Genomic DNA, 26,240 nt, shown 5'->3' with positions numbered 1-26,240 from the left:
ATTATTTGCTAATATAAGATTTTTATTTAGAAACTCTGTTATAAGAGGGTTATTTTTTTTCAAGGTCTGATCGGTCACGAAATTAAAACCACAGTGAAAATAAAAATCTTTTTATTTGTAACAAGTACTTACATAGTTACGCTATTTCTCTACGTAGTCGCCACTCCGATTTAGACATTTGTTGTAGCGTGGTACCAATTTTCCAATACTCTCATCATAGAACGGAGCGGCCTGTGTTTTCAGCCATGTTTCTATACTGGTCTGCAGCTTGATGTCTGTACCAAAATGTTGTCCTTCTAGCCAGTGTTTCATGTGAGCAAAAAGGTGAAAATTGGATAGAGCCAAGTCCAGGCTGTATGGTGGGTGATGAAACACTTCCCAACGAAAATGCTGCAGCAGCTTCTTTGTTACAGCTGCAGTGTGCGACCGAGCATTGTCATGGAGAAAGACAATGCCTGATGACAACATTCCTCTCCGCTTATTCTGAACTGCCCTTCGTAGACGTTGAAGAGTCATGCAGTATGAGGCTGCAGTGATGGTCATGCCACGTTCCATGATTTCCACCAAGAGAACTCCATTCTGGTCCCAGAACACAGTAGCCATACACTTTCTGTTGGAGAAGGTTCGCTTGAACTTCTTTGGTTTACTGGGAGAATGAGAATGCATCCGCTCTTTGGATTGTTCTTTTGTTTCTTCAGTTTCAAAATGGACCCATGTCTCATCTCCTGTGACAATTTTGTTCAAAAAATCTTCTCCTTTATTGTGGTAGCGCTGGAAAAACATTAGGGAGGCGTCCATTCTCATTGTTTTGTGATGGTTGGACAGCATCTTGGGAACCCATCTCGCACACAGTTTGCGGTACTGAAGTCTCTCACTCATAATGGTGTAGAGAGCTGACCTTGAAATTTCAGGGAACGAATCGCTCAATACAGAAATTGTGAACCAACAATTTTCTCAAATTGCCTCATCCACTCGCTCAACGAGATCATCGGTTGACACTCACTTCCTTCTCTGACCGCCTGCATCATGAACATCTGTACGTCCTGCTTTAAAATTCCTGCACCATTGTCGCACTTTGCTGTCACTCATCGAAGTTTCACCGTACACATTACTTATTCGTCTATGAATTTCAGCTGCATTCCATCCCTCAGCCTGAAGAAATCAAATTACCACACACGGGTTTTTATTTCGCGACCGATCGGACCTTGAAAAAAATAACCTTCGTACATAGCATCTTGTATTGCTGATGTGGTTGCTCTTTCTCAGTACATATACTACTGGAATATAATTATAAATAGATTTTAATTTTATTTATTATTTTATTACTGTTTTCTTTTATACCATACTGTTGTATTCATAATAATAATAATACTTTATCTTACTAATTATTATGTTTTTCATGTATAGTGATTTAAAAGTATAAATATGTGCAAAAAGTAGAACGAACATCTGGGTAGAGGCAACAATTATCAAAGAGTGTCCTTTCAAGTTCTCCTTCAGTACTTCCCGCTTTAAGTAGAGGATTGAGGATTTTATGTAATCTTATGTTGCTGGCCACACTGAAGTAACTGTTAATTATTAAATCATAACAACACTTCTTTTGTCTCCTTGAATAAACATATAAACCATGACCATATAAAGCATGACCATCAGTGTGGTTAAAATGATTTATAAGATTTTTTCTGATGTTTCTTTTTTAAGTATGTTAGAATGAATAAGATGTTACTGTGATTTAGAATGATGAATATAAGAAGATTAAATTTATAAATCTGCTATTTCCTCCTCTTTACAGGTGAGAAGAAAGTGTTTTCAGAGCTTCTGTTTCTTCTTCCATTCTAATGAATTATGTAAGTTGGCATTCAATAAAAACTTGTGTTACTAAGTGTGATAATTGAAAACCAGTTTTATTTTTCATAATCATATCACCAACATTGATGTACTTAGCCCAGTGCTTTATCAGTGCTCCAAATCCTGTTGCATAAAGGTCTTTGGGTTGTTATCTCAGCTATATTTGCACCTAACTTCAACATTATGATTTACTCAAAAGATTTTCTGTTCAGGTTACTGGATCAAACTGGTAAGAACCAAATGGGGCTAAGTTGACAGTAAGACAAAAATTAAAGAATTTTCAGCGTAATTGAAAAGTTATCTACTGATTAATTGAACTGAATGTTGATTGAGGTCAGGCATTGTCATCATATCCTCTTTCAATAAACTTGGATGTTTACTTCAAATTGCAGCCTAAAGCATACTGAACTTTACAGTATAGTACAGCATTTACATTATTGCCTTGCTTCTGGAATCTGGTTTCGGCTGTCAGTACTCTTTGAGTCATAAAATATTTATTACCTTACTATTGAGGATATAAATTTGAATATCTTGTACAAAGATGAAGAAAAAGGTGTTTCCATTGCATTGAATTATACTGCGATTCTGATTAATTTGATATACTCGAGCTTTACCACCAATAACAATCCATTTAAGTACATCTTCATCTGCATATCAAGAAGTATGTTGCAAAAATAGGTGTATTCAATTGAATTTGTATTTGTTTGAGCATCCACCTTGAGCACTTTTTTGGAAATGATTATGCGTTGTGTTCTAGATTAAACACTAAGAACAGAGCTAGTTGAAGTTACACTCCCCTGTTCTGTTAACTCAAACTCTCTCCTCCACATACCACAGTATTAGTTCTGGCACAGTCTGAACAAGTTGACCAGGCTTTATTAATAACTTTTGAACTTCCCTGAAAGTTACATGCTATGCTTCTGCAAAAATATTTCTCTCTGTGAAAAAACATTTCATTATGGATATTTTTTGTGAAAAATGTTTCTGGTCACAGAAACACAAAACAGTAAGTTGCTACTTTTATTTGAGTACATGTGTTTTAATTATTAATTACAAGAGCGTGGGCTGTTTTTCTGTATACTTCTCAAGGACATCACCATTTTTAAACTGAGTTAGGCATGCATGTGCCTGCTACCTAGTGACTTATTAACCCATTTACTGCTGGACATAAAGATATGCAACATTTTTTTTTTAAACCCTGTATTTCATATATTATTATGTATGTGAAGCTAGAAACATTATCAGTCAATAAAAAAATGTGTGCACCTTTGGCAAAAAACAAGCAAAAAATGTCATTTTCTGAAAAATATAATAAACATGAACAATTACATGGGGAACAAAAAAAAAATTTTTGTCTGGAAGAAAAATATGTGATTCTGGTAGTATTTTTTCTCCTGAATTCAAATATGATATCGGTTTTTCCCCATCACACAAGATTTCTGAGAGACAGGCATTTATAATTTCAAACATTTTAATACTTTCTGCATTTAACTACACAGTATTCAAACATTTGACTCATCTAGAAAGAAAGAAATGATGATTTTCTGCTATATTTCACCTGTGGAGCATCCCTCTTGATGGTCCAGCAATAATCGACCAGCATATTAGGATTCCATTTGCCTTGATATCTCTTTTCCGTAGCTGAAATCTCCTGATGAAAGTTCCTTGTGCTTATCGCTCACTGCGCCAACCTTTTCCAGGAAGATATCTAGGTTAGAGTACAGGAAGTTGTACTTTTAAAGACATACTACAACCCAAGTTTTTATAAGATCATTGTCACAGTGATCACAGATTACTGTGATCAGTATCACAGTAATTTTCCGCCTTTTTATTTTCCCAAAAAACTCTGAGTAAAATTTTTGAATGCTTGCCAAGCTGCTTTATTCAGTGAATTCAATAGTTCCTCAAATTTTCATCGTGCATTGGTGATTGATCGTATTTGTGGACCCACAAATATTCCTTCTTTAATTTTTGCATCACTAATTATAGGAAACTTCAGTTTTAAGTACATGATACAAGGAGTATTGTCCATGGCCTTGACAAAATTCTTCATTAATCCTTAGTTTTATAGGTAACAGAGTTTTATAGTTAACAGTAGTTTTATAGGTAATACACATTTTTAGAATTACACAATGAGTCATCTTTCACAATTTTGTGTTCAGGAATGAGCAATTCGTGTTTAAGTCATTCTTTACTAATGAAATGGGGTTTTCTGTCCCCACTATCCCATTCACAGAAAAAACAACAGTACATTGTGTAACAAAGCTGCAGACCAAAAATAAGTCCAATAACCTTCAAATCACCACACATATTCCATTCATACACTGTATATTGAAGCTTTCCCAACAAAAATTTAAAGATATGTTTCTTTCATACTGGCAGAGTGAGCCACAGGTGCTGAAGGGAATTTATTGTCATTATGCAGAAGCACAGCTTTTAAACAAGCTTTAAAAGAATCTACAAGCGCCAGTCTGATGGGTTATGTTATTACAAAGTGCTTCCATAGTGAAGAAAGTCACTACAAAACAGTAAGCCATTTTCTTCAGAAAAATAGTCTTTAAATTCAGAATGATGATTACGATAAGTACATATCTGTATATTCTTTTAAACAAGATTCCATCCTTTTAGCCAGGAAGCAAGCATTCAGACTGTTTTTTGGATAACTGTAAATCTCGTATGAGATTAAGATTTTCTTGTCGGTAAATGAGGCTCGGATGAACTGCTTTGTTCAAAAGTTGTATCACCAGAATCTGTTTCTTTTTCTTCCTTACTTCCATCGGACTCTGGCTCTCTTCATCTAATATCACATGTTCTGGTGGCTTTGGTATGAGCAATTCTTTGCAGTGTGGAACTGGTCTCATTGTAGATTGAATGTTAGGGTACACCATTGTATGTTCTTATTTTGATGTAATCCCATTAATGTTTGTTAAGCAGAAATAACAGTCAAAAGAGTGATCTTTGGTTCCCTCCAAATCTTAGGGATAGCAGATGGCATGTGGCGTGTGCCACATCTGGGGCTCAGGCCCTTGTTTGGTTCCTGATTTTACACCCAAAATAAAGTTCATAACACGTTTTTACTAATGGAATAATTTCTCACCTCTGGGACTTGAGCGTCACTTCACCACATACATAAAAAAAATTGTTGGGATGATTTAAACAAATTCTTTGTAACTAATGTCTAATTTAAAGAAATCAAGTTGTAAATATGTAATACACAATAATTTAGATAAACAAAGCACTCACAGTGACGTGTTTACTGGTTCACTAATAATCTTACAATTGGATTGTTCTGAATGTGTGCTACACTAGATTATGTTTGTACATGTCAACTTGCACAACAGTAGCAATGCTACCCTTTGAGTTAGCTGATTTGGTTCCATCATATTTACAATGCTCTAGGAGCTTTTACTTGACAATAAACAAATGGACAAAAAAACATTTTAAAATATTTAAAAAAGTTAAAGTAACAAAAAAACTGTGGATTAAGGAGAAATTCTGAATACATATTTGAAAACAGGAAAAAACTGCATTAAGTACAGCTATTGGTACTCATAAGAAAAAAACCATGTTGATCAGTGTTATTAAAGTGAAAGTAACACATAAAATGTAACATTGAAAGTTAAAAATAAACTATTTTAATTTTATTTTTTTTGTAAAAAAATTTTTTAGTTTCCTTGCTGTGAATGAAATTCTTTAAAATATTTTGAATGTAGGTGCACTTTACATTTTATACAAAAAAAAATTGTATGGTTTTTGTACAACTTACATCTTCATCTAGCTTGTTTCACATGCTCTGAAATAACGTGTGCCCTATTTGATCTTGATGAACATCTGATGGCAAACTGATTTTGACAGACGACCCTTGGTTGCATTTGTGGTGAAGGAAAATTATCTTTACTTTCTTCATTATCTGCAATGCTTCTGGTATTATTACTTATTTACACTTTATCAGTGATAATACAAGAGAAGACCTACAATCAATTTTGACTGATTTTACTGTTATTTGCAAGTTTGTGTATTTCCGATGAATTTACAATAATAGAATCTACAGCATTTATAAACAATGACCACCACAATTTTTTTTCCACAAACTCAAATTCTATAATTTTCAAATACCATTGTCATAGGAATCAACACCATCCAAACGTTTAGTATATTCTGGTACCATTAATGGATGAGCAATCACGATGTCTTTTCTTACTTTTCAGCTTTATCTTTTCATATTTGATAATGGATATATGCCATTGTGGCTACTGGCAACTGTCATCACTGCACTATCATTCCATCTAGCAATTGCGAAGTTTATTTTTTCAGCGAGCAATTAGGAAACTTATTTTCTCTGACAGTTCTAGTAGCAAATTATAATTTTTTGTTTAGATCATATATAAAAAATAAATGTCAAAAAAAGTGTATGCTCATTGGGTTAGTACAACATTTAACAAATCTAGTACTGCTTGTGTCCAAAGACCATATTCAGATTTCCTTTATTTGCATCTTCACATGGAATAAATTGGCAAGTACCCATCTGAACTACACTAACACCAAAGCTTAAATCCAAATCTAAGTAATTGGTTTTCCCTTGATAAACATTTTTACTGAATGTCTCCTAAAATATGGTATCATTTCTTCATCAGTTTATAAAGTATGAGAAAAACACTAAATTGTAAATTTCATTGACAGATGTAGAAACAGAACATTTTATAAAATAACGACATCTGTAAAAATAATAAAATGATACACAAAACAAAAATCTAACAACTGAAACATAAAAATAGTACAACATGGGATTGTGAAGTTATGATTTGAAATGTAAGAATAACATGTTTCACAACTAGCGTGTGATTCATCACTCCATAAGCCAAAGGTGCGTAATTGCACTATTATTTTTAACAACCAATGTTCATTATAATTTTTCAAAATTAATAATTTTCATGAACTGATGAATAGAAGCAACACAAAAAACAAATAAAATAGAAATATTTTTAACAAGCATATTGCAATCATTATATTACCTTATATAGAAGGGGTTACACGATCTCGTAAACAGTAAGTTAATATGCAAATAAACTCTGTGATCAAAAACCTATTACCATATAATTTTTTTTTGTGATTGCAACAGCTAAGAAAATAAAGGCAAATTGTACAAAGTGCAAAAGATTTTGTAGAAATGAAAAAAAAATTTATGATAAGGTTTGTTACACACCATTGGCTGTTAATTGGTTAATATCATAAAGCTGGGCTATGTTGACATCTAATTTACCTTTAGAAACTGCTCATACTGTATTCAGCTAACCCACATCAGTTTGACCTTAAAATTGATTTCCCATATCTTTTTTAAAATATATATTAATCCATAATATACAAATGTAATAACATTGACAAAGGTCAGAAAACACATACACACACACACACACACACACACACACACATATATATATATTATAGCTAATTATATAATGTAAACTTATTGATTCAGCCACTCCACAAAGTACAGAATTAAAGAACACTCTTACCTTACTTTTTTTTTTTTCATTTTCAGAGCGCTTTTGGAACTAAGCCCATCTTCAGTAATTAAATTTTTTTTTTTTTTAAGTTTACATATTAAAACATATGATACATTAAATATTTTTACAAATTTTAATAACAAATATTTGTTTAGTCAATAAAAAAGTTTTTAAAAATGTTAAACATTTTTTTTTATTTTTTAAAAATATTAAAATATTAAAATATTTTAAATTTAAAAAAAAATGTATTGACTCAACAGATATTTGTTTTAAAACTTTTAATGTATCATGTATTTTAATATGTAAATGCCAAAAAAAAAATTAAAAATTACTGAAGGTGGGCTTAGACTCAAAAGCACTTTGAAAATGAAAAAAAATAAGATAGAGTATTCTTTAATTCTGTACTTTGTGGAGTGGCTGAATAAGTTATATTATTTAATTGACTAGAATTTACGTATAGAGGAAATATGGACTACAAAAAATTTAATTTAAATAAATTAATATGCATATATATATATATATATATATATATATATATATATATATATAAAATTCTTAAAAAGTTAACAGAGCTTTTGTAGAATGCTTACATAATTCTGAACATATGTATGTATAAAATTAGAAGATTCAGAATTTGTGAGACTTAAATTTATAGAATTGAAGATAAAGTAAAGACCTTTGAATGTGCATTCTTCTTGTAAAAAGTAAGATATTTGCATATTTTTAATGTACTCTTAAATTCATCATTTTAACATCAGTTACTTGTACATGTTTGTTTTCTCTTTTTTGCATTTTTCTACTTTATAAAATATTTATGTCATTTATAGGTGCTATAAACCTCTCCTCACACAGCTGTAGCCCAAAGATAACTTCAAACATTTATATTTGTAATGTGTCAGATCAAATTATTGCTCAGTGACATTTTAATATTTATTTTATTAACTGCAGCCTGAAACAACTCATTCAATGTTCCCATACTATTGCTGCAAATTCTTCAGCTGTGAAGGTCTCCGGCCCAGTATATTTGTGTATTAGTTATTAATTTATTTTTGTTAGTTATTGATTTTTTTTCTATTTTAGTGTATTATATAAAAAACAATACTTAAAACAATAATATTTTACGTTCCTTTTCATTTGAATAATTTGACTGTTAATAAACTTCTGTGGTCATTACATCTGATGTGTAAAGATTGCTATTATATTTTTCAGCAGCATTTAATATTATGACTTTTTCATTACCTGTTGATTAAAAGGTATTCTGTTAACCATAAATCTCTGTAAAATGAAATATATTTTTTTGTTAGGTAAGGTGCAGTATATTGTTAGTCAAAATATTGATGGACTTCATCTACGATCAGGTGTTCCAAGGACTCACCTTGCTGAATTGCATGGAAATATGTTCATTGAACAGTGTAGCCTGTGCTCAAGGTTTTAACCCATTTTTATTCATTATTAGTTTTTTAAATTGTTTCTTTTTTTTTATCATAAAGTAACTTTAGCAATAGGTTGCCCTTTTAATCTGCAGTGTTTTTTTTTTTTATACAGACTCCATTTAATAAGTTGGTTTATATAATAAATAATCTGTTTAAAAAAAAATATTTGATTGTAAGGCATTAAAGCAAAAATGTTCTGTTTCAGTTCCTACCTCATTTAAACTATGATCCTCATGACTAATTCAGTATTTTTCTATTCAAAATACTGTGTTCCAAAATGAATATTGTGGTTTTAAAGCTATGTAATATTTCAAAGTTTCACTACATTGATTAATTATACATGAAATGAAAGAGCAACTCAAAACAGTTTTAGCTATGTGCAAGTTGTAAAGAATACAGATTATGGTATGTGGCTAGCTTTGCAAATGAAGTGATGCACCATGGCAAAGAAGACTTTCTTTATCGTTTCGTATTCAATGACGAATCAACATTTCATGTTAATGGAAAAGTAAACACTAGTAATGTGCTTATCTGGGGATCAGAAAATCCTTATGAAATATTGCAGTTTGAATGATACTCTCCAAAACTGGATGGTTTTGTGCAGTAAACCAATAGCAAGTTTACAGGCCGATCTTTTTCGCAGAAGCAAGTCTGTCTGGAATGAACTATCTTGATATCCTACAACTATGGCTCTTTCCTCAACTACAATATAAACCACAGAACTTTATTTGCCCACAAGATGGTGTGCCCTCTCACTAGTATAATGATGTGTATGTGATTGGTTGAATGAAATTCTCCGACTGCTGGATTGATTGCCAGGGACCAGATGATAGGGCTTGTTTGCCGTGACCTCCACATTCACCTGATCTTAACCCACGCAATTTTTTCTTTGGGGTTTTATAAAGGATCAAGTGTACGTGCCATCACCAACTGACCTATCCAACTTGAGACAGGACTGAAGCAGCTGTCACATCAATTACTCCAGACTTGATTAAAGTGTAAGATGAACTCTCCTATTCGCTGGATGTGTGCCATGTGATGAATGGTGCTCTCGTTAAACACTTACAGGAAAAACTGTTTTGAGTTTTTCTTTCATTTCATGTATAATTTATCAATGTAAATAAAACTTAATAAATATTACATAACTTTGAAACCCCAATATTCATTTTGAAACTCCATGGTATTTCTTGAATTCTTGTTTTGTTATAATTTTCAATTAAGTTGTTGCATTTCTAATAATGTCCTCTTGTTTTTCACTTTACAACCCCTTAATTTTTAGCCTTTAGCTTATCAGTTATAAAAATTCATAGGGAAGCAAATTTGGAAATGAAATGCTATAAAATCTCTGAAATTGTGTGTTCAGTTAAAAGGTTGTGGATTGGATATAAGAAATATATGAGGGTAATGACATGATGGAATTTTCAATTTCCAGGCCTTCCACAGAAGGATTTTTGTTATAACATTTCTATAGTAGTAAAAGTAAAAAGAAAAAAGTGTCTCATCTCATTGACTTTGCTGTTCACTTGTCATGCTTTCTGTGGTTTAAGAGTTTGAGCTTTCCAATTCAATATCTGAGCCTGAACTTTGGTTGGTTTCTTGATAGTGCTCATGTAATCCAGCTTTAATTATCAATTACTATGATCATAAGAAATTCGGAAATGATTGAACATTAAAAGTTAAACACAATGGAATAACATTAGAAGCAAAGGAAAAAATAAAATATTTTTTAATATTAATGGAATAGTAAAATAATAGAAATTTTTTTAAGGAATTTATTGACCGGCATGACAAAACATGACAATATTTTGAAATGATTAAAAATGAAGTAACTTTCTTTCAAAATTCTTGAAATTTTTCTTGTTTGTAGGATTTTTGGGGATAATTACTAGGACCTTCTTTAATAAAATTAGCGATAGTGCTTTTGTTAATAGCACTCATTTGAAAAGGTTTAGGGCCCTTAAGTGTGGAAGTGAATAAATGTATTCAATCTATGTTTGTTTGTTTAATATGTTGTTTTGTCAAATTCTGCATTTATAAAATTTGAATTGTTCAAATATGTTAAGATGTTTGTTTTTATTTGCTATTTTATTCTAGTAAGTTAAGTGATTAGCAGTTACAAGCATTTTGAGATTTATTGCCTGTCTCCCTGTAATGGATTTTTTTTATATAATATAAATACAACCGCTTCAATGTGCTTTGTGTATATTTTAATGTTGAAGATGAGATGTTGACTGAATGAAATGATAGGTGAAAAAATTCTAGATCCTTCTAGTAATTGAGCCCAAGACCATGATCCAAAAGCTAGCATATTAATAACCATTTGGCCAGCCATTTATATGTAGATGACATGTACTCCAGAGATCGTATTGTCTGTAATATACAATCTGTTCCCTCTGAAATGACTCCACATAACACACTGTGAGCTTCTGCTGGATCCTTAGTCATATTGGAATTTCAGGCAAAGAGCGCACTGATCATGTGGTAAAAGAGGCCTGTTTGCAGCCCCTTTTCATTAATTATGTTGTTTTGAATGATCTTGTCTTTTTTCTGAAGAGGATGATTCATGATGAGTGACAAAGTGAATGGATTGCTACCGTCAACAATAAACTTCATCCAGTTAAGAACACTGTCACCGTAGGACTCTTAATGCAAGAATAACTGTTGTGAAGAGGTTATTATTTGCCATTCACGAATAAGGCACACAAGACTCGCTTATGGATATCTGATGACTAAGACTGATGCACGCGTTTGTGTTCACTGTAACTGCCAACTAATGTTGCACCACATCCTTCTGGACTGTGTCTGTTAAGCGGCATTGTGTCTAAAATTGAAAATAAGGCCTAACATACGAAATATCTTTGGTAACAACTTATAGATGTTATTTCATGTATTATAATTTCTAAAGGCTGTGCACCTGGATTCAAACATTTGTTTAAACTTTCATGTTTTTGCCTTTTGATGTTGGCAATTTTATTATTTCTTCCTAGATTTTTGATATTGTTTTTATTTTGAACTAGCAATCCACACAGGCATTCTCAATTGTTTTATTTTTAAATTAAATTTTAATTTTTAATAATTTACTTTGGTAATTTTGTGTCTGAGCACTGATGGCTCTTTGTTGTGTGCTCAAAGAAAAAAAAAATGTGGATGAATCCACATTTTTGCTCCAGTCTGTCCAATAGAGTATTTAGTGCACAAAATATCAGTATTATCAGTGGAGTGTAACTAATATATTCTTGGATAGCTGTGTTTATCTATTATGTTTTTTTTTAAATGATAGTAATTTTGCTTGACTGTTGGTCGATATATGGTATTATATTTTCTATCATTAGATGTGTTTTTTGATTTTGTTCAATGTTTTAAGTAACATGTTGTTTACAAGTGGGTGAATAGCTGTTTGGTTTATTGTGTCAAGTTCTTCAGTTTAGTTTTTAGGTAATCAGAGATGTTGGTATTAAATAATCTAACATGTGTTAGAAAGCTCTACATGTTTGAGCTGAGTGGATTAGTGAGATGTGTAGCACCTAAGTTTGTTACTTTTCTATGACCAAACATATGAGCAAAATTTTTGTGAATTTTTAAATGTGTCTTTAAATGGTTTTTTGTTTTCATATCTTGCAGTAAAACTTAAATCGAAGTGTATTTTTTAATGGTGAATACCCGACATTATTTTATGCTAACTTTATGTAATAGTATGTTGTCAGCAATATAGCAATGCCAATTTCCATAAAAAAAAACATTAATATAACATAATATAAAAAGCCCATTTCCATCAAGATAATGCTTCAGCTCACACTTCAATCATTGCAGTGGCAAAAATCAATGAATTATGGTTCAAATTCCTCCAACACCCTCCATATTCATCTGATCTAGCGCCCAGGGACTACACTTGTTTCCTAACATAAAAAAATGGCTTGACAGTAACAGATTTTCAACTAGTAATGAAGTTATTGCTATCATAGATGGTTATTTTAAAAAATTGGGTAAAGATTGATGAATCGAACTGGCATAAGCACTCTTGTGAAACACTGGGTTAAGTGTGTAGACCTTAATGGTGACTGTTAAAAAATAAATCAAATGTATCCAGAAAAATGTTTTCTTATCCAGGCCTGGAATGTTTCATCCTACTCTTATATTATGTAGAACTTTTTATTTTTTTATTTAACCGAAAGATACACAATAAATGGAAACAACTCATCTCAGCAGCATCCCTAGAAAATTGAAGAATTAAAAATTTGGATAAAATACCTGCAGCTAAAGCCAAGTTTAATAAATTTGTTCCCATTGATCACTTTACAAAATTTGGTATATTTCCTTTATATTAAATTTATCAAGAATTACTGTAGTAGTTGTTGCCTTTTTATAAAGCAGCTTTTTCTGAACTGTACATTAGTATTATTATTGTATATCTACTATGAGAAACACTTCTTTTTGACTCTACAGTAATTTGTTAATTTAGATTTAATCAATTTTTATGCTCCCTCAGATTTGGTCATGGTATGAATTAATTAAAATATTGAAGTGAAAAAATCTTATTTAACTTAATATTTTTTTTTTTTTTGTTACAGACAATTTATTAGAAATAGTGCTACTTCTTCGGTTGGACAGAAGTCTTTAAAAAAGTCGTGTCCTACATCAAAACATAATGGACGACCATGTCGTGGACAAATGCATGATGTAATTCTTGATTGGGAACATAATTTACCAGAACGTGATCTTGGGATGGCAGATTTTCATTCTTGGTTTGTGACTTTTCTTTTAATAGTAAAATAGTATACATAGAAAGTGAGATTTGAAATCTGTTAAATATAAATTGGTTATTTTTGGGGACAAAAATCCCTATTGTAAGACGTGAAAGTTTCTTTTAAAAAAAATCTATCTAGTGGATATATTTTAATTGAAAGATTTTAAAATAGATCAGTAAGATCGTTAACATAGGCAAAAATTCGCAGTAAAGCAGAAACTAGTAGTTCCAAAATTAATCATAAATGGTTAGCCACTTTAATCTCATAAACCCTAATTTATTTTTTTTTACTATAACTGAAACAATTTACAATTATTTTTAAAAAGAGAATAGATTTGTTGCTATTTTTTTTATAAACGAAAGAATAAATAGTCGCTACATTGAAATCAACATTATCCCCTATTTAAATTTTACTGATATTTTTACATGCAGGGAATTGGAAGCAAATTGTTGACAAAAGTTTTCAATACTACTAGTATAAAAAAAAATAATAATTTTCCATGTGTCAAGGAAACAAAAGTCAAATTCTTTATTAAAATTTTATATTCCTTATAAATTTTATTTGTAGACTCCATACTGCTATTACTTACAGAATTTGATTTCATCAGTGACTTTAGGTCCACTTATATAGAAATATAATTTGTGCAATATACAGAGTAATATTAAAGAAGGGATATTCCATTTTAATTCAACAAATGATCAGTGAATTGCTATTTTTGATTTTGATGATATTTGGTATATGATAACTACTCACCTTTTAGTGGCCAAAAAATATTTTTTTTATTTTTAAAAAATTTTTCTTGACTATTTTCTAACTCGCCAACAGGTAAAAACAATCATTTTTGTCACTTTTTCCGTGAGCTGTAGCATTCTTATTTTACATCGTACAGAGAGTCAGTAAGGTCTTTTTGGAAAGAGTAAAGATGGAACTTCATCTTAGTGTACTCAAAATTCATTTTGTTACATTACCAAATCTTGTAACGTTTACTGAAGTTACGTTTACAAATTGTTTTTTTTCCTTCAAATTTTGCGCCCAAAATATATAATGAAGGGCTTAGAGTAACTAGATACCTATAAAAAAAAAAAAATGGATTGTTGCAGAGTGCCCTTCACTAAGAAAAATGGCTGCCAGATCATACGATTTTGAAAATGTCCCATTTTTGGAGCCCAAAAACCACATGTGGGACAGGTGGCAAAAATCTTTAATCTTTACAGCAGCAAGTACTTTTTATGACCTTTAAAATCATATAAAATTTATTTTGTTACTCAAGGGGTTTGATGAGTATTGAAGCCAACAAAACTGCTAAAAACACTGTTCCTTCTAACTATAAACAAAGTTTCCAAAAATACTGATGTTATGTATTTTTTCAGATTATAAAAATTACAACTAAACTCATTAGAATGAGTAGATTGATAATTAATAAATATTCAGTTACAGAATGATAAATAATAATTACAAAATTATAAACAATTAAAGTACATTAACAAGTTGTTCAATTCACTTTTACCTTATTTTACGTTATTTACGCCAATGAAAGTTATGAATAAATGTTGCACATTTTGATAACAGACTTAACTAACATAACTAAGTGTTCCTGCCATTTTTATGGAGTAGAATTGATAAGTTCTTATTCATCTTTGGTGTAATGTTATGTCCTCTTACACTAGTTGATAGAAAAAGCTCTGAAGGCATGAGAATCTTTAAAATATTTTCCACATTAACCCATGTTTGATTATCCCTCTTGTATTTCTTGAATGAAGTACCAGGACCCTGTGAATGGAAAAAGTGTATTTGATATTCCTCTTTTTCATGTATTTTGACTTCAATGACGTCACCTAACCACCCCCTTGCCATCGTATACACAGCAGACATAATTTTTACATTTTGGCTGTGGTAAACATATAAAGCAATCAGAAACACTAATGTCCTTGTGTACCGATACGATTGGAAATGTTTCTGATTCAGAAGTCACCCAGACTTTCAGATTACATTTTTAATTTGTTGGAACACAACAGTGAAAGGTTCTTGTTTCTGGGAATGTTGTGATTACCTGATAATGAGAACTGAGGTATTCTTCAGTCTCTTGAACATCTTTATTAGAGCAGAAAATAAATGTTATATTTTTAATATTGTCTTTGAAATAATTGTTCATTTCAGAAGGTGTAACAATTTGAATGTTAACTGTCCTTTGAAGGCTTAATTTAGTTACAGTCCTTTTTGCAATTGAGTAAAATACCAATACTATCACATGTTCCTTTTCCATGGTGCAAGGCAAAGATATGCCATTCAGCTGCAATTTCAAAAACTTTTGATGGTAACACAAACTTATGAAATTTTTTTTGTTTTTATACTGGGCTGAGGAACCATCACAAAAATGAAAAAATTGTTTAACTTGTGGTAACAGTGTTTCTACTTTATTTATAACTTTCTATTGTGCTTCAAGTACTCACTAATCACACAGTAGCTTTGGCTTTGTAACTGTCCTTCTTTTTTTAAATATATGAGAAACAGATGTACTGTGGCATAAGATTTTGACCTGTGGGATGACTGAACTTCTGTATCACAAAAGGAAAATTTTGAGAGAAGTCTCTCATTACAATACATTTACCCTCCAACAAATTTTCCTTTTTAATGTTGAGGAAATTAGCTTGTTTCTTTGTAACAAAATGATGGCTTTTTAGACTATTTAAATTTTCAGTAAGTTTATCTAAGTACTCTTGAAATGGAAGAATTTGAGTAGTTAGTTCACAATGGTCAACAGAAATCCACTGTTTGAAGATAATTTCAGAATCAAAATCATCCCAGCTCTCTTGCAGTAATCTGAGCACTTTTCGCACTGTGACAGCATGCATGTTTCATTTTCTATATCATATTCCATGGTTGAAAGGAGAATTTTAAAATCAAATTTCATTTTTAGAGCAGATAACATGAGTTTTACATTTTGGTGGGTAACACACACACATACACAGAGTGAATACCTGACCCACCAGCCAGAACACAATATTTAGGTCTTAAATCAGCACATTCTGAAAAACCAATTTTTAAATTATGTTTTTCTTTGAAGGTTGTGTACAGACAAAGTTCTTTTAAGTTACATAAGCTAAGCCTTTTTGTGAATATAAATTTTCTTCAGTCAGCTTGTCTTACAGTGACACAATCCTTCTTGCCTGGCATCATTTGGTTCTGCTCATCATTCTGGTAAAAATCTTGGACACATTTAATTACATTTTCATCAATTACATGACTGGATTCCTTTTTGCCTGTTTGTGGCAAAATTCCACTTGTTTTAATTAATTGTTTGGATTGACAGGCTAAATACTGAATAACACTAAACTCATTTTGTATTTTTTGAATATCCAGCTGCTTGGTAATAAACTTGAAATATTAATTTTTTCCTGGGTTGATGTAACTGTTTTCATTTTATCCTTATTTTAATGATTAACTCTTCATATTCTGTATCTAAATCAGCATAATTTTGTGGTACTAAACTGGTTTCTTCTGTAGAAATATTTAAATCAAATTTTATTTGTAACTGACTCAGCTATTTTTATAACTTTATTTTTTTTAAATTGGTTCCTTTGTGCTGCTTGATAATTTTTGAACCTTAACAAGGGAAATGCCAAGTGCTGAACAAGCACTTATTCACCAGCTTGACTATAACACATTGAGGCTCAAATATATCTTGACATTCTGGTTCGCTTTCTGTATCATCTTTTGGTTTTTGTATTTTGTTTAAGCATTTTGTACATGGTGTTCTGCCTGGAATTAATTTTAAATTTGGATTGCTTGTTGAAAGTGTCAAAGATATTTCTCAAAGAGATTTGTTAACCAGTTAAATGGGTCAGAGCAACTTTTCCCATTAATATGAAAATATTTATCTAAAGATTTGGTTTTATGAAAAGTACAGATATTTTTTGTTTCAGTGCATCCACTTAAAGATATCAATGTTATTTGCTGGTCAGTAAACTCTAAAATATAGTACAATACTGAAGAAGATCTATTGTAAGTCAATTTGTGACATACTGTTTCAGTGTCAATGCCAATTGAACACTCCATAATCTGTTTTTATAAAATGCAAATTTCTTACAATAACAATACAGTTATTATAAGTTATAAAACTACCAATTGCACCTCATTTTGTCTTATCCCAGTTTCTCTACAGCTAAAATAAAAATGTCTCCAATTAATAAAATTAAAAATAAAAGATATCACATAAAAGATATATTCACTACTAATAAAACTATTTTATAAACAAGTGTAAATTACCTAACCACCGTATTAGCACTAGCAACAATACAACATATCACATTGAAATCAAAACAGTAACTGTACCTTCTACAATGTTTACATTCAGGATTACACGAACATGCATGTCTATTCATTTTCGTGTTTAAACATGAGTTTGTGTATGAGTGATACTTTAAGTAACAAACTGTCTAGAATATTTTGTATAGTAGACCTACATTATTTTCTGAAAAAATACATGCTGTGAACTTTTTAAATACATTGTTTGCAGTTAGAAGGAAAACAATGTTTTTAGCAGTTTGATGGCTTCATTACTCATCATCAACCCCTTTGAATAATAAAATACATTTTATGTGGTTTTAAAGTACATAAAAAGTACTTACTGCTGTAAACATTTCAGATTTTTGCCACCTGTCCCACATGTGTTTTCAGACCCCAAAAATGAAATATTTTCAAATCATAAGATTTGGTGGCCATTTTATTTTAATGAAGGACACTTGGTAACAGTCCAATTTTTTTTTATTAGTATTATTATTACTTACAAAGGTTAAAAGGTAAAAAACAGGCCTGTTACTCTAAGCCCTTCATTATATATTTTGGGCCCAAAATTAAAAAACAAATTTGTAAACGTAACTTCAGTAAATATTACAAGATTTGGTTATGTAATAAAATGAATTTTGAGTACACTAAGATGAAGTTTCATCTTTACTTTTTCCAAAAAGCCCTCTTTGACCCTCTGTATGATGTAAAATAAGAATGCTACAGCTCATGGAAAAAGTGACAAAAATGGCTGTTTTTACCTGTTGGCAAGTTACAAAATAGTGTATTACTCATGAAAAAAAAATTTTTAAATATAAAAAAACATTTTTGGGCACTATAAGATGGGTAGTTATCATATACCAAATATCATGAAAATTAAAAATGGTGATGCAATAAAACTTTTGTAATTTTGTTGAATTAAAATGGAATACCCCAGAAGTATTTTCATCTCCATATAAGTGTATGGAATGTAATGCACTGAAGGATTAAAGGATTTTCAGTGAGTGACTTTAAAGGATAAAATGGAAACAAAAAGTAAAAAGTAATTGAAAAAAGAAACAAACTTTTGAGGAATTGTGGACATTCCCCTGATTGCAAGCCCCTTAGACCTGTAAAGTGAGCCATGGCAACAGCCATCTGCTACCATTTACCTATTTTATTGTTATGATGTTCCACTGCTTTTTCTAAAAATTACAATTTTTGTAATTTTTTTAAACATATGTGTAACATAAATTTAATATTCTTTAATTCTCAATTTTAACTGTGGATTTTAGATTCTTGTTAAAATTATTTTGTATTATAGTATGCTTTTTTTTATTATGGGATTATAAATAATGATTTCATCATTAGCATATAGTGAAATATGCCCCATAGTAAAATGTGAAAAGTAAGACTTTTATTTATAAAATGATGCAGGTATATTTCTGACATTATAAAAGAAAGAAATGATCTAATAGATAGATCTGAGTTCTGATGTTATGTTAAAGAAGTGTTACAGGTAAAAAACATCATGACGCTGCACTTTTTAGGAAAAAATATTGGGTAAAAACTAGCAGTTTTCAATCAGCTATACTTTAAGCATGTGAATGCATTCTAAACAAAACAGAAAATTAAAAAAAGGAACTAAATTGTTACAAATTAAATACTACTAATTATTTCTGTAATAAATAATACAGATAACAAGAATGAAGAAACTAATAAAATAATAACAATTGTATATAAATAAACAGTACTTAAAAATTATTAGCCCATTCACAGAACATATAAAAACTAAAGTACCAACATCTGCACTATATTTAATACATGCTAATACTGAAAGAACAATTAATCCCTTTAAACAAAAGAGCATTGTAGTGCATCCTTCAGATCCCTTACATTCATGGCTAAAAAACAAAACCAAGAATTAGAATAATAAAATAAAAAAAATAAAAACATTTGATAAATATAGCATATATAAAATGTCATGCAATTACTGCAATCATATTTACATAAGTAGATAGAGCCAATAGGTTCTTTATTACCATATTTAAAGAGCGCTATAAAGCGATCATTATTTACAAAACTAAATTTTTGCAGCATAGCTAATTATTTGATATACACTTATATAGTATCAATAAAAACTTCAGTATTTTACGAGGGACATCTTTAAAATAAAGATCGCTGGGAAATCTCTCTCCTTAAGGTTCTTGAACCTGTGCCATTCATGGCCACGCTAGTAATTTACACACTGCATTATTGTTTATAACTTGTCACATTCTAGTATCTTTGATTACATGTGAATTATTATGTTATAAAAACTTAAAATGGAAAATCATTGTTGCTGCCGGCTATTAAATATGTGGAGTCGTATGTTTTTTAAACCATCAAAACATTAAGCTTGCTGAAATTTATAGGCAGTCAGTTGCTGTGTAAGGTGATAATGTAATGAATGAAAGAAACATCTGAAAATTGTGTGACTGGTTTTGAAATAACAGAATTAATGTGTATGATGAAGAACGTTCAGGGAGGCCTTTGATAATCACCAAGGACTTGTTGAAACACATCAATGATGAAATCAGAAAAGATTGTAGCTCAACGATTTCTGGCCTGGCCCTTCTTATTCCTGATGTTTCATGAACTGTTATTGGTCGCATTGTTCATGACCTTTTTGGCTTCAGTAAGGTTTGTTCACATTTTTAACAGAAATAGTTAAGATGTGTGGTTTCCACACATCTTAACAGAATGTCACAAAAAAATCTGAATGGGATTTGCTTTGGAATTTTTGATGCGCTACACAGAAAAAGATGTAAAGGTTCTTTAATTCAATTGTTACCGGTGATAAAACATGGATGCCAGAGAGAAAACAGCAGTCAAGTAAATGGCATCACCCTCAATCATCAACCAGATCTACAAAGGTCAAGCCACAGCCATTTGGATGCAAACTGATGGCCATAGTTATCTGGGATCGGTTTGGCACACTGCTGATTGATTTCATGCCATGTGGAACGATTATAAATGCAGAAGCCTACTGCAAAACTCTACATAAATTACAGTGTGCCATTCAAAAGTGGCAACATGGGTGGTTGACCAACAGTGTCATCCTGCTGCACAAATGCACATCCACATGTTTCTGGTCCGACACGTGATTTATGCGTGAGAAAATTTGAAACATTTGGATGGGAAATTTGCTCACCATATTCTCTGGACTTAGCACCTTCTGATTACCATTTGTTTGAGAAATGAAAGAATTTTTGAGCAGTAAGTATTCGCGGATGACGATGAACTTAAAAATGTTGTTAATCAATGGCTAAATAGACTGGCGGCAGAAGAAGAGGGTATATTGAAGCTGGTGTATCACTACGATAAATGTCTTAATTCATATGGCAATTATATAGAGAAGTATGTAGTTTAAGAGAAATAAAAAATATGTATAAAGTTTTCTGAATAAATTTTTTTATAATAAAATGGTCTTTACTTCAGAGATAACCTTTTGTAGAATTACAGAAATTAAAATCTGGAAACAATTCAATTATAAAAATATTATATTTCCTTATATTTAAAAAAACCACATTCTTAAGAACTTCCAAGAAGTATTTGAACATTATTATTTGAAACTGAAGCCAAAATTAATAACAAGACAACTGTACTATCTACCCTTTTTGTATTTACTTTTTCTACATTAGTTAATAATACAAAACAAAAAAAAATATTTCAGTCAGTTCAGTGTTACCTGTTAGAATGACATATTATTTTAATAATGTTCTCCTTGCAGTATTAATTTTATATTAATTTATCTATAATTTTTTTACATTCATCTAAAGGTATAATGAAAAGAGTTAAAAGTGCTTCTAGAGAAGATTCAAAGTTTTTTTTTAAACCAACTGGTGGTTATTTTAATTATCTTACAATTTATACCAATAGTGCATTGTATTAATAAAATTATAAAAAAAATTAAATTTAAAAATTACAATCAGTGCAGTCACAAATTCAAGGACTAGTTTGAAAGTAATAGTAAATTTTTGCAATGCAATGCAGAAGAATTTGTCTGATGAACTGATAATCACCGCAAGCATTAAGTAATAAAAATTGTATAAGCATTACTGTAAAATAAAGTTTAATTTGTTTGTAATTATTAATTAATTAAATCCTAATTAGAATCCATCCCTTGGTACATTGTCATCAGGTAAAATATGTATGGGTAATATTAATACTTTTAGTAAAAAAAATTACACTGATAGTAAAAATGATAACGTTATTTTATTGTTATAAAAAAACAGTCTGAATAGTTCCCATATTAGATTATGCGCATACACTGGAACAATTGAATTCATTTTGAAGGCTAGTACAAAATTGAAACATTTTAAAACAACTAATATTCTATTTTCACCAAGAAATTTAGTAGAAAATGAATTAAAACAATAAAGATAAAAATATATTCTCTGTTCCTTTGCTATTTCAGAGTCGCCTACACTGATTTTGCTGGTGTTACTAGGCAGTGTTGCATGCTTGTGCAATGTAAGATGGTCAAATGTGTCTGTAATTTTAGTCAGTTTTATATGTATTGAAGGGGTTCCGTGTGTTTACACAGATGTTGTGAGTTTTATGAACGTGTGTGATTTTTTTTATAGCATTTAACAAGAAAATAATTTTCTTTGACTGTGGGACATCTATTGCAATCTAATGGCTTCGATTATCCAAAAGGAAAATTGATTGTGACACACAATCAATAAATTGATTTGGAAGAAAAAGACTTGACATTATAGTGCAATCAACAGTGTTAAACTTACCAGATTTGATACTGACATTGACCTCTAGGAAACAGTGTTTCAATTCCATCACTGATCCTGCTGACTACTGTCCATGATTATACTGTGTTGGATGTCAAAATGTTTAAGTTTATCTATTTTCTAAAGATAAAATATTAATTTGAAAACTTCCAAAAAGTTTTAAAAATATATTACAAAAAATACGTAATTAGGTTTAACGTGAAAAATATGCTTAATTTTTTTTTGTTGTCTTTATTAATTTCTGATATTTGAAAATTTATGTTAATATCAGAACTAGAATATTTATTATTTATTAGATGGTCTGCCATTTTAGATAAACCTAATTTAATTTTTGTTATTTCTATAATGTTAAAGAAATCTACGTTTTATAAATAACACCACAATCATTACGTTTAATTTTATAAATTCCACACAGATTGTTTATTTTATTATAATTATTTTTTGTATTTTAAATATTTTATTATGTGATTATTAGGTTTGTATGTTTGTTTAAAGATTTCTTTATTGTAATGTTTTTACTTATTATTATGTTTAAATATATAAATACATTATGTATATTTTATATTGCCTTATTATATATTGATTGTAAGATAGTTATTTTGTTATTGTGTTTTATAAATATTATTAATTAAAGTAGTATCATACCCATTTTCAACTGCTATATGTTTTGTGATTTATTATTTCGTTATTTGACTTTTCTTTATTGTGTGTGTACTTGATTGCTCTATTAATCATATTTGTATAAATGATTGTTTTATGAGACCAAGGGCGATTTGTTTTTTTATAAATTATATTATTATTATTATTATTAGATGTAGGTTTTCTTTATACTAATGTTTCAGTTTTGCTGTCCATGTTTATTTCAATATTGACATCTAAATAATGTAACATTATATTATCTATTTCAAATGTAAATTTTAAATTTTCATTATGGAATTTAATTTGTTTAATATTATTAGATGTTCATGTTTATTACTGGGTTATGTATAATGAGAATATCATCATCAGCATACCACGGACCACATTAAAATTATGTTTGGGTAATGCCAATTTACTCTCAAAATACTGTAAATATATTTCTGACATAATTGCTGATAATGGAAATTCAAAATAGTTATGTTTACATTTATTTCTTATAATAGTAAAGATAACTAATAAATTTTGGATCTTCTTGATTACATTGTAATTTATTTTTTATTATCTTTATGGTATGGTCTGTAAGTATGCTGGGATACATATTAGTTATGTCATAACTAACCATTCTAGTGTCTATTTAAATTTAAACTTAGTAATTCATTTATTAATTTGTAACCACTTTTTACACATTAAATGTATAAATTCCTCTTTTCCCTGATTTTATCTATTATTTTGGATATACTATAACTGGGAACAGATTTAAAACTGATAAAAGGTCACATTGGGATATTTAATTTATGAATTTTTGGTAGTCCAGTTAACTTATGGGTAATTTGTTCAAAAGAATATAATCTAGAATAGAATGGTATTTTAAATTATTGTCGTTGTCGCCGTTGTCAATCTTTTTATTAACTTAATTAAATTTTTTGTCACTTTTAGAAATTTGTTAGTTGAGTCATTGATTTCCTCAGATTTATCGTCACAACATATTGTTTCATAAAGTTATTATATTTTTCAATAATCAATATAACTGATGTATTTTTTCATCTGAATCTACTATTAAAAGATTTTTCTATTTAATTTTTCTTTTAATTGGTAATTAATTTGTTTATTGATAAATGATTTATTAGTAAATTTTGTATGTTAATATGTTACATTATGATAATTATTAATTAAATATTTCAATCTTGATTAAAGATGCGGGACCCCCCAAAAATATTTTCATGATAAAATTAAGGTAAAATATTCTGTGTTCAATATTCTGTGTTCTGAGTGGTTTATATTAATAGAATTTTATATATAATTATAAAATTATACCTCCTTGTAAATCATTATCTCTTACCATCCATCTAAACGTTATCTGAAAATCTTTTCCACACAGAAGAGTATTTAAATTTTTTTAATCTATTTATTTTGTCAAAATTCTCTAAGCAGTTTATAGCAATTATAACATTTAGTCAGTGATTTGATGCAAATGATTTTGTATTGAATTTTCTTTTATTCTGTTGTGCCTGATTTACAGTGTTGCAGATTTAAGTATTTGCCTTGGAACAACTCTACAAATTGTACCAAGTGCTAATCTTCCTCTGCATACTAAAAAATATGGTAAAGAAGGGAAACTTGTTATTTGCAATCTTCAGCCAACGAAACATGTAAGATGAAACATTTTATTAGAATTATTGTTTGTAGAATTGTGTGCACTTGTATGTAGTAACATTAACATTTTCCTTGATCAAACTTAAAAATTCGATACAAAACAGGAAGAGATTTTCATTTTTTTATCAGCGTCTAGTTTTTCTAGACTATGGTGTTGGTATCAGACACTGGTATCTTTTGGTCTCATTATCAGAACTTAAATTGCATTTGTATCCATTTTTTCACAATTTGTTTAAAAGTTAGTAGTTTTAACAAATATATAGTTTTATTTTAGAAAACATAATTTTAATTTTTTCTACATTTCAGTAAATTTACAAGTAGCTTTTATTTATTATACTGTTATTAATAGGTTCAGTTCATTATAAATTGAATGTTGTCATAACAAGTAAATATATTTATATTACATATACACATTGTTTCATAAAAAAATAATAAGAATTTCAGGACATAATTTATAAGTGAAAATAGAGAAAAAGTTGATATAAATGAGGATTTGAAAGCACTTTGTTTTTGAGTTGTAGTATCAAAGCATTTCACCCTGATTTCTGCTCAAGTATAGAAAGAAGCCAACTGAAATTCTTGAAGCATAAATTTACAGGTAAATTTAATGGTTTCATATGGTTTTCTGACTGAAAAATTGAATAAAACAGGTCTCAAAATTGTATCTGTAGTCATTTTGGAATCATAAAGTATGATTTTTTAGGTGTAATGTACAATAACTTTGTTAAATTGCCACTAAATAAAAATAAATTTTTGTAAAACAAAACTAGAGAATTTAATTCAGGGCAAATCTTGACAAATAATGTCAACTGAATATGACAAAGAAATTAAGAAACTTGATTTTTATTAAAAATAAAGCATTGATATTTAGAATAAAATAACATTCATGAATATTTTTAGTAATGGCTTTAATACACAATATTTGAGTTGTTAAAAGTTCAAAGTTTGTCTCTTTCAATCACGTCAGAATTGGTGCACAGCAATTCTTTTACTTTTGTTCTCATGACTAAGAATACAAGACAAATCAAATGTAGAACTGGCAATTTATAGTTGCTTTTAGAATTCTAAACTGCTATGCATACAGTTTTTAATTTTTCAAATCTTGATGCAAAATCACTTTTTTTCAGTGTTGAGTGGTTTTGGATGTCATTTAAGATATCATCCATTAATTCTCTTTGATCAGTTTTGTATGTAGTTATGTATATGACCAGTATGTAGATATTTTTTCTGCTGTTATTAAATATAAGAGCATATATATATATATATGTATATATATACACATTATTATTGTTATTATTCTTTTACGGCCAACATGGGACCACTTAAGTCAATTTTAGTTGGATTTTTTCTGAGAAAAGCGTGTTATTT

At 29.7% G+C, this 26,240-nt stretch overlaps 1 protein-coding gene across 1 annotated transcript in view; it reads left to right on the top strand.

Annotated features, from left to right (window-relative positions):
* The window catches only part of Sirt6 (sirtuin 6), a 68,762-nt gene that overhangs the window by 26,208 nt on the left and 16,314 nt on the right, over positions 1-26,240 (top strand). The window contains exons 4-6 of the mRNA XM_075379737.1: positions 8,657-8,780; positions 13,354-13,527; positions 24,739-24,868. Of these exons, the coding sequence (XP_075235852.1) occupies positions 8,657-8,780; positions 13,354-13,527; positions 24,739-24,868 (428 nt within the window). The remainder of the gene's footprint in view (positions 1-8,656; positions 8,781-13,353; positions 13,528-24,738; positions 24,869-26,240) is intronic.

This window comes from Lycorma delicatula, chromosome 1 (genome assembly GCF_047948215.1).
Source record: "Lycorma delicatula isolate Av1 chromosome 1, ASM4794821v1, whole genome shotgun sequence".
NCBI lineage: Eukaryota > Metazoa > Arthropoda > Insecta > Hemiptera > Fulgoridae > Lycorma > Lycorma delicatula.
Note: the sequence above shows the minus strand (reverse complement) of the source record. Positions and strands in the feature narration are given on the sequence as shown.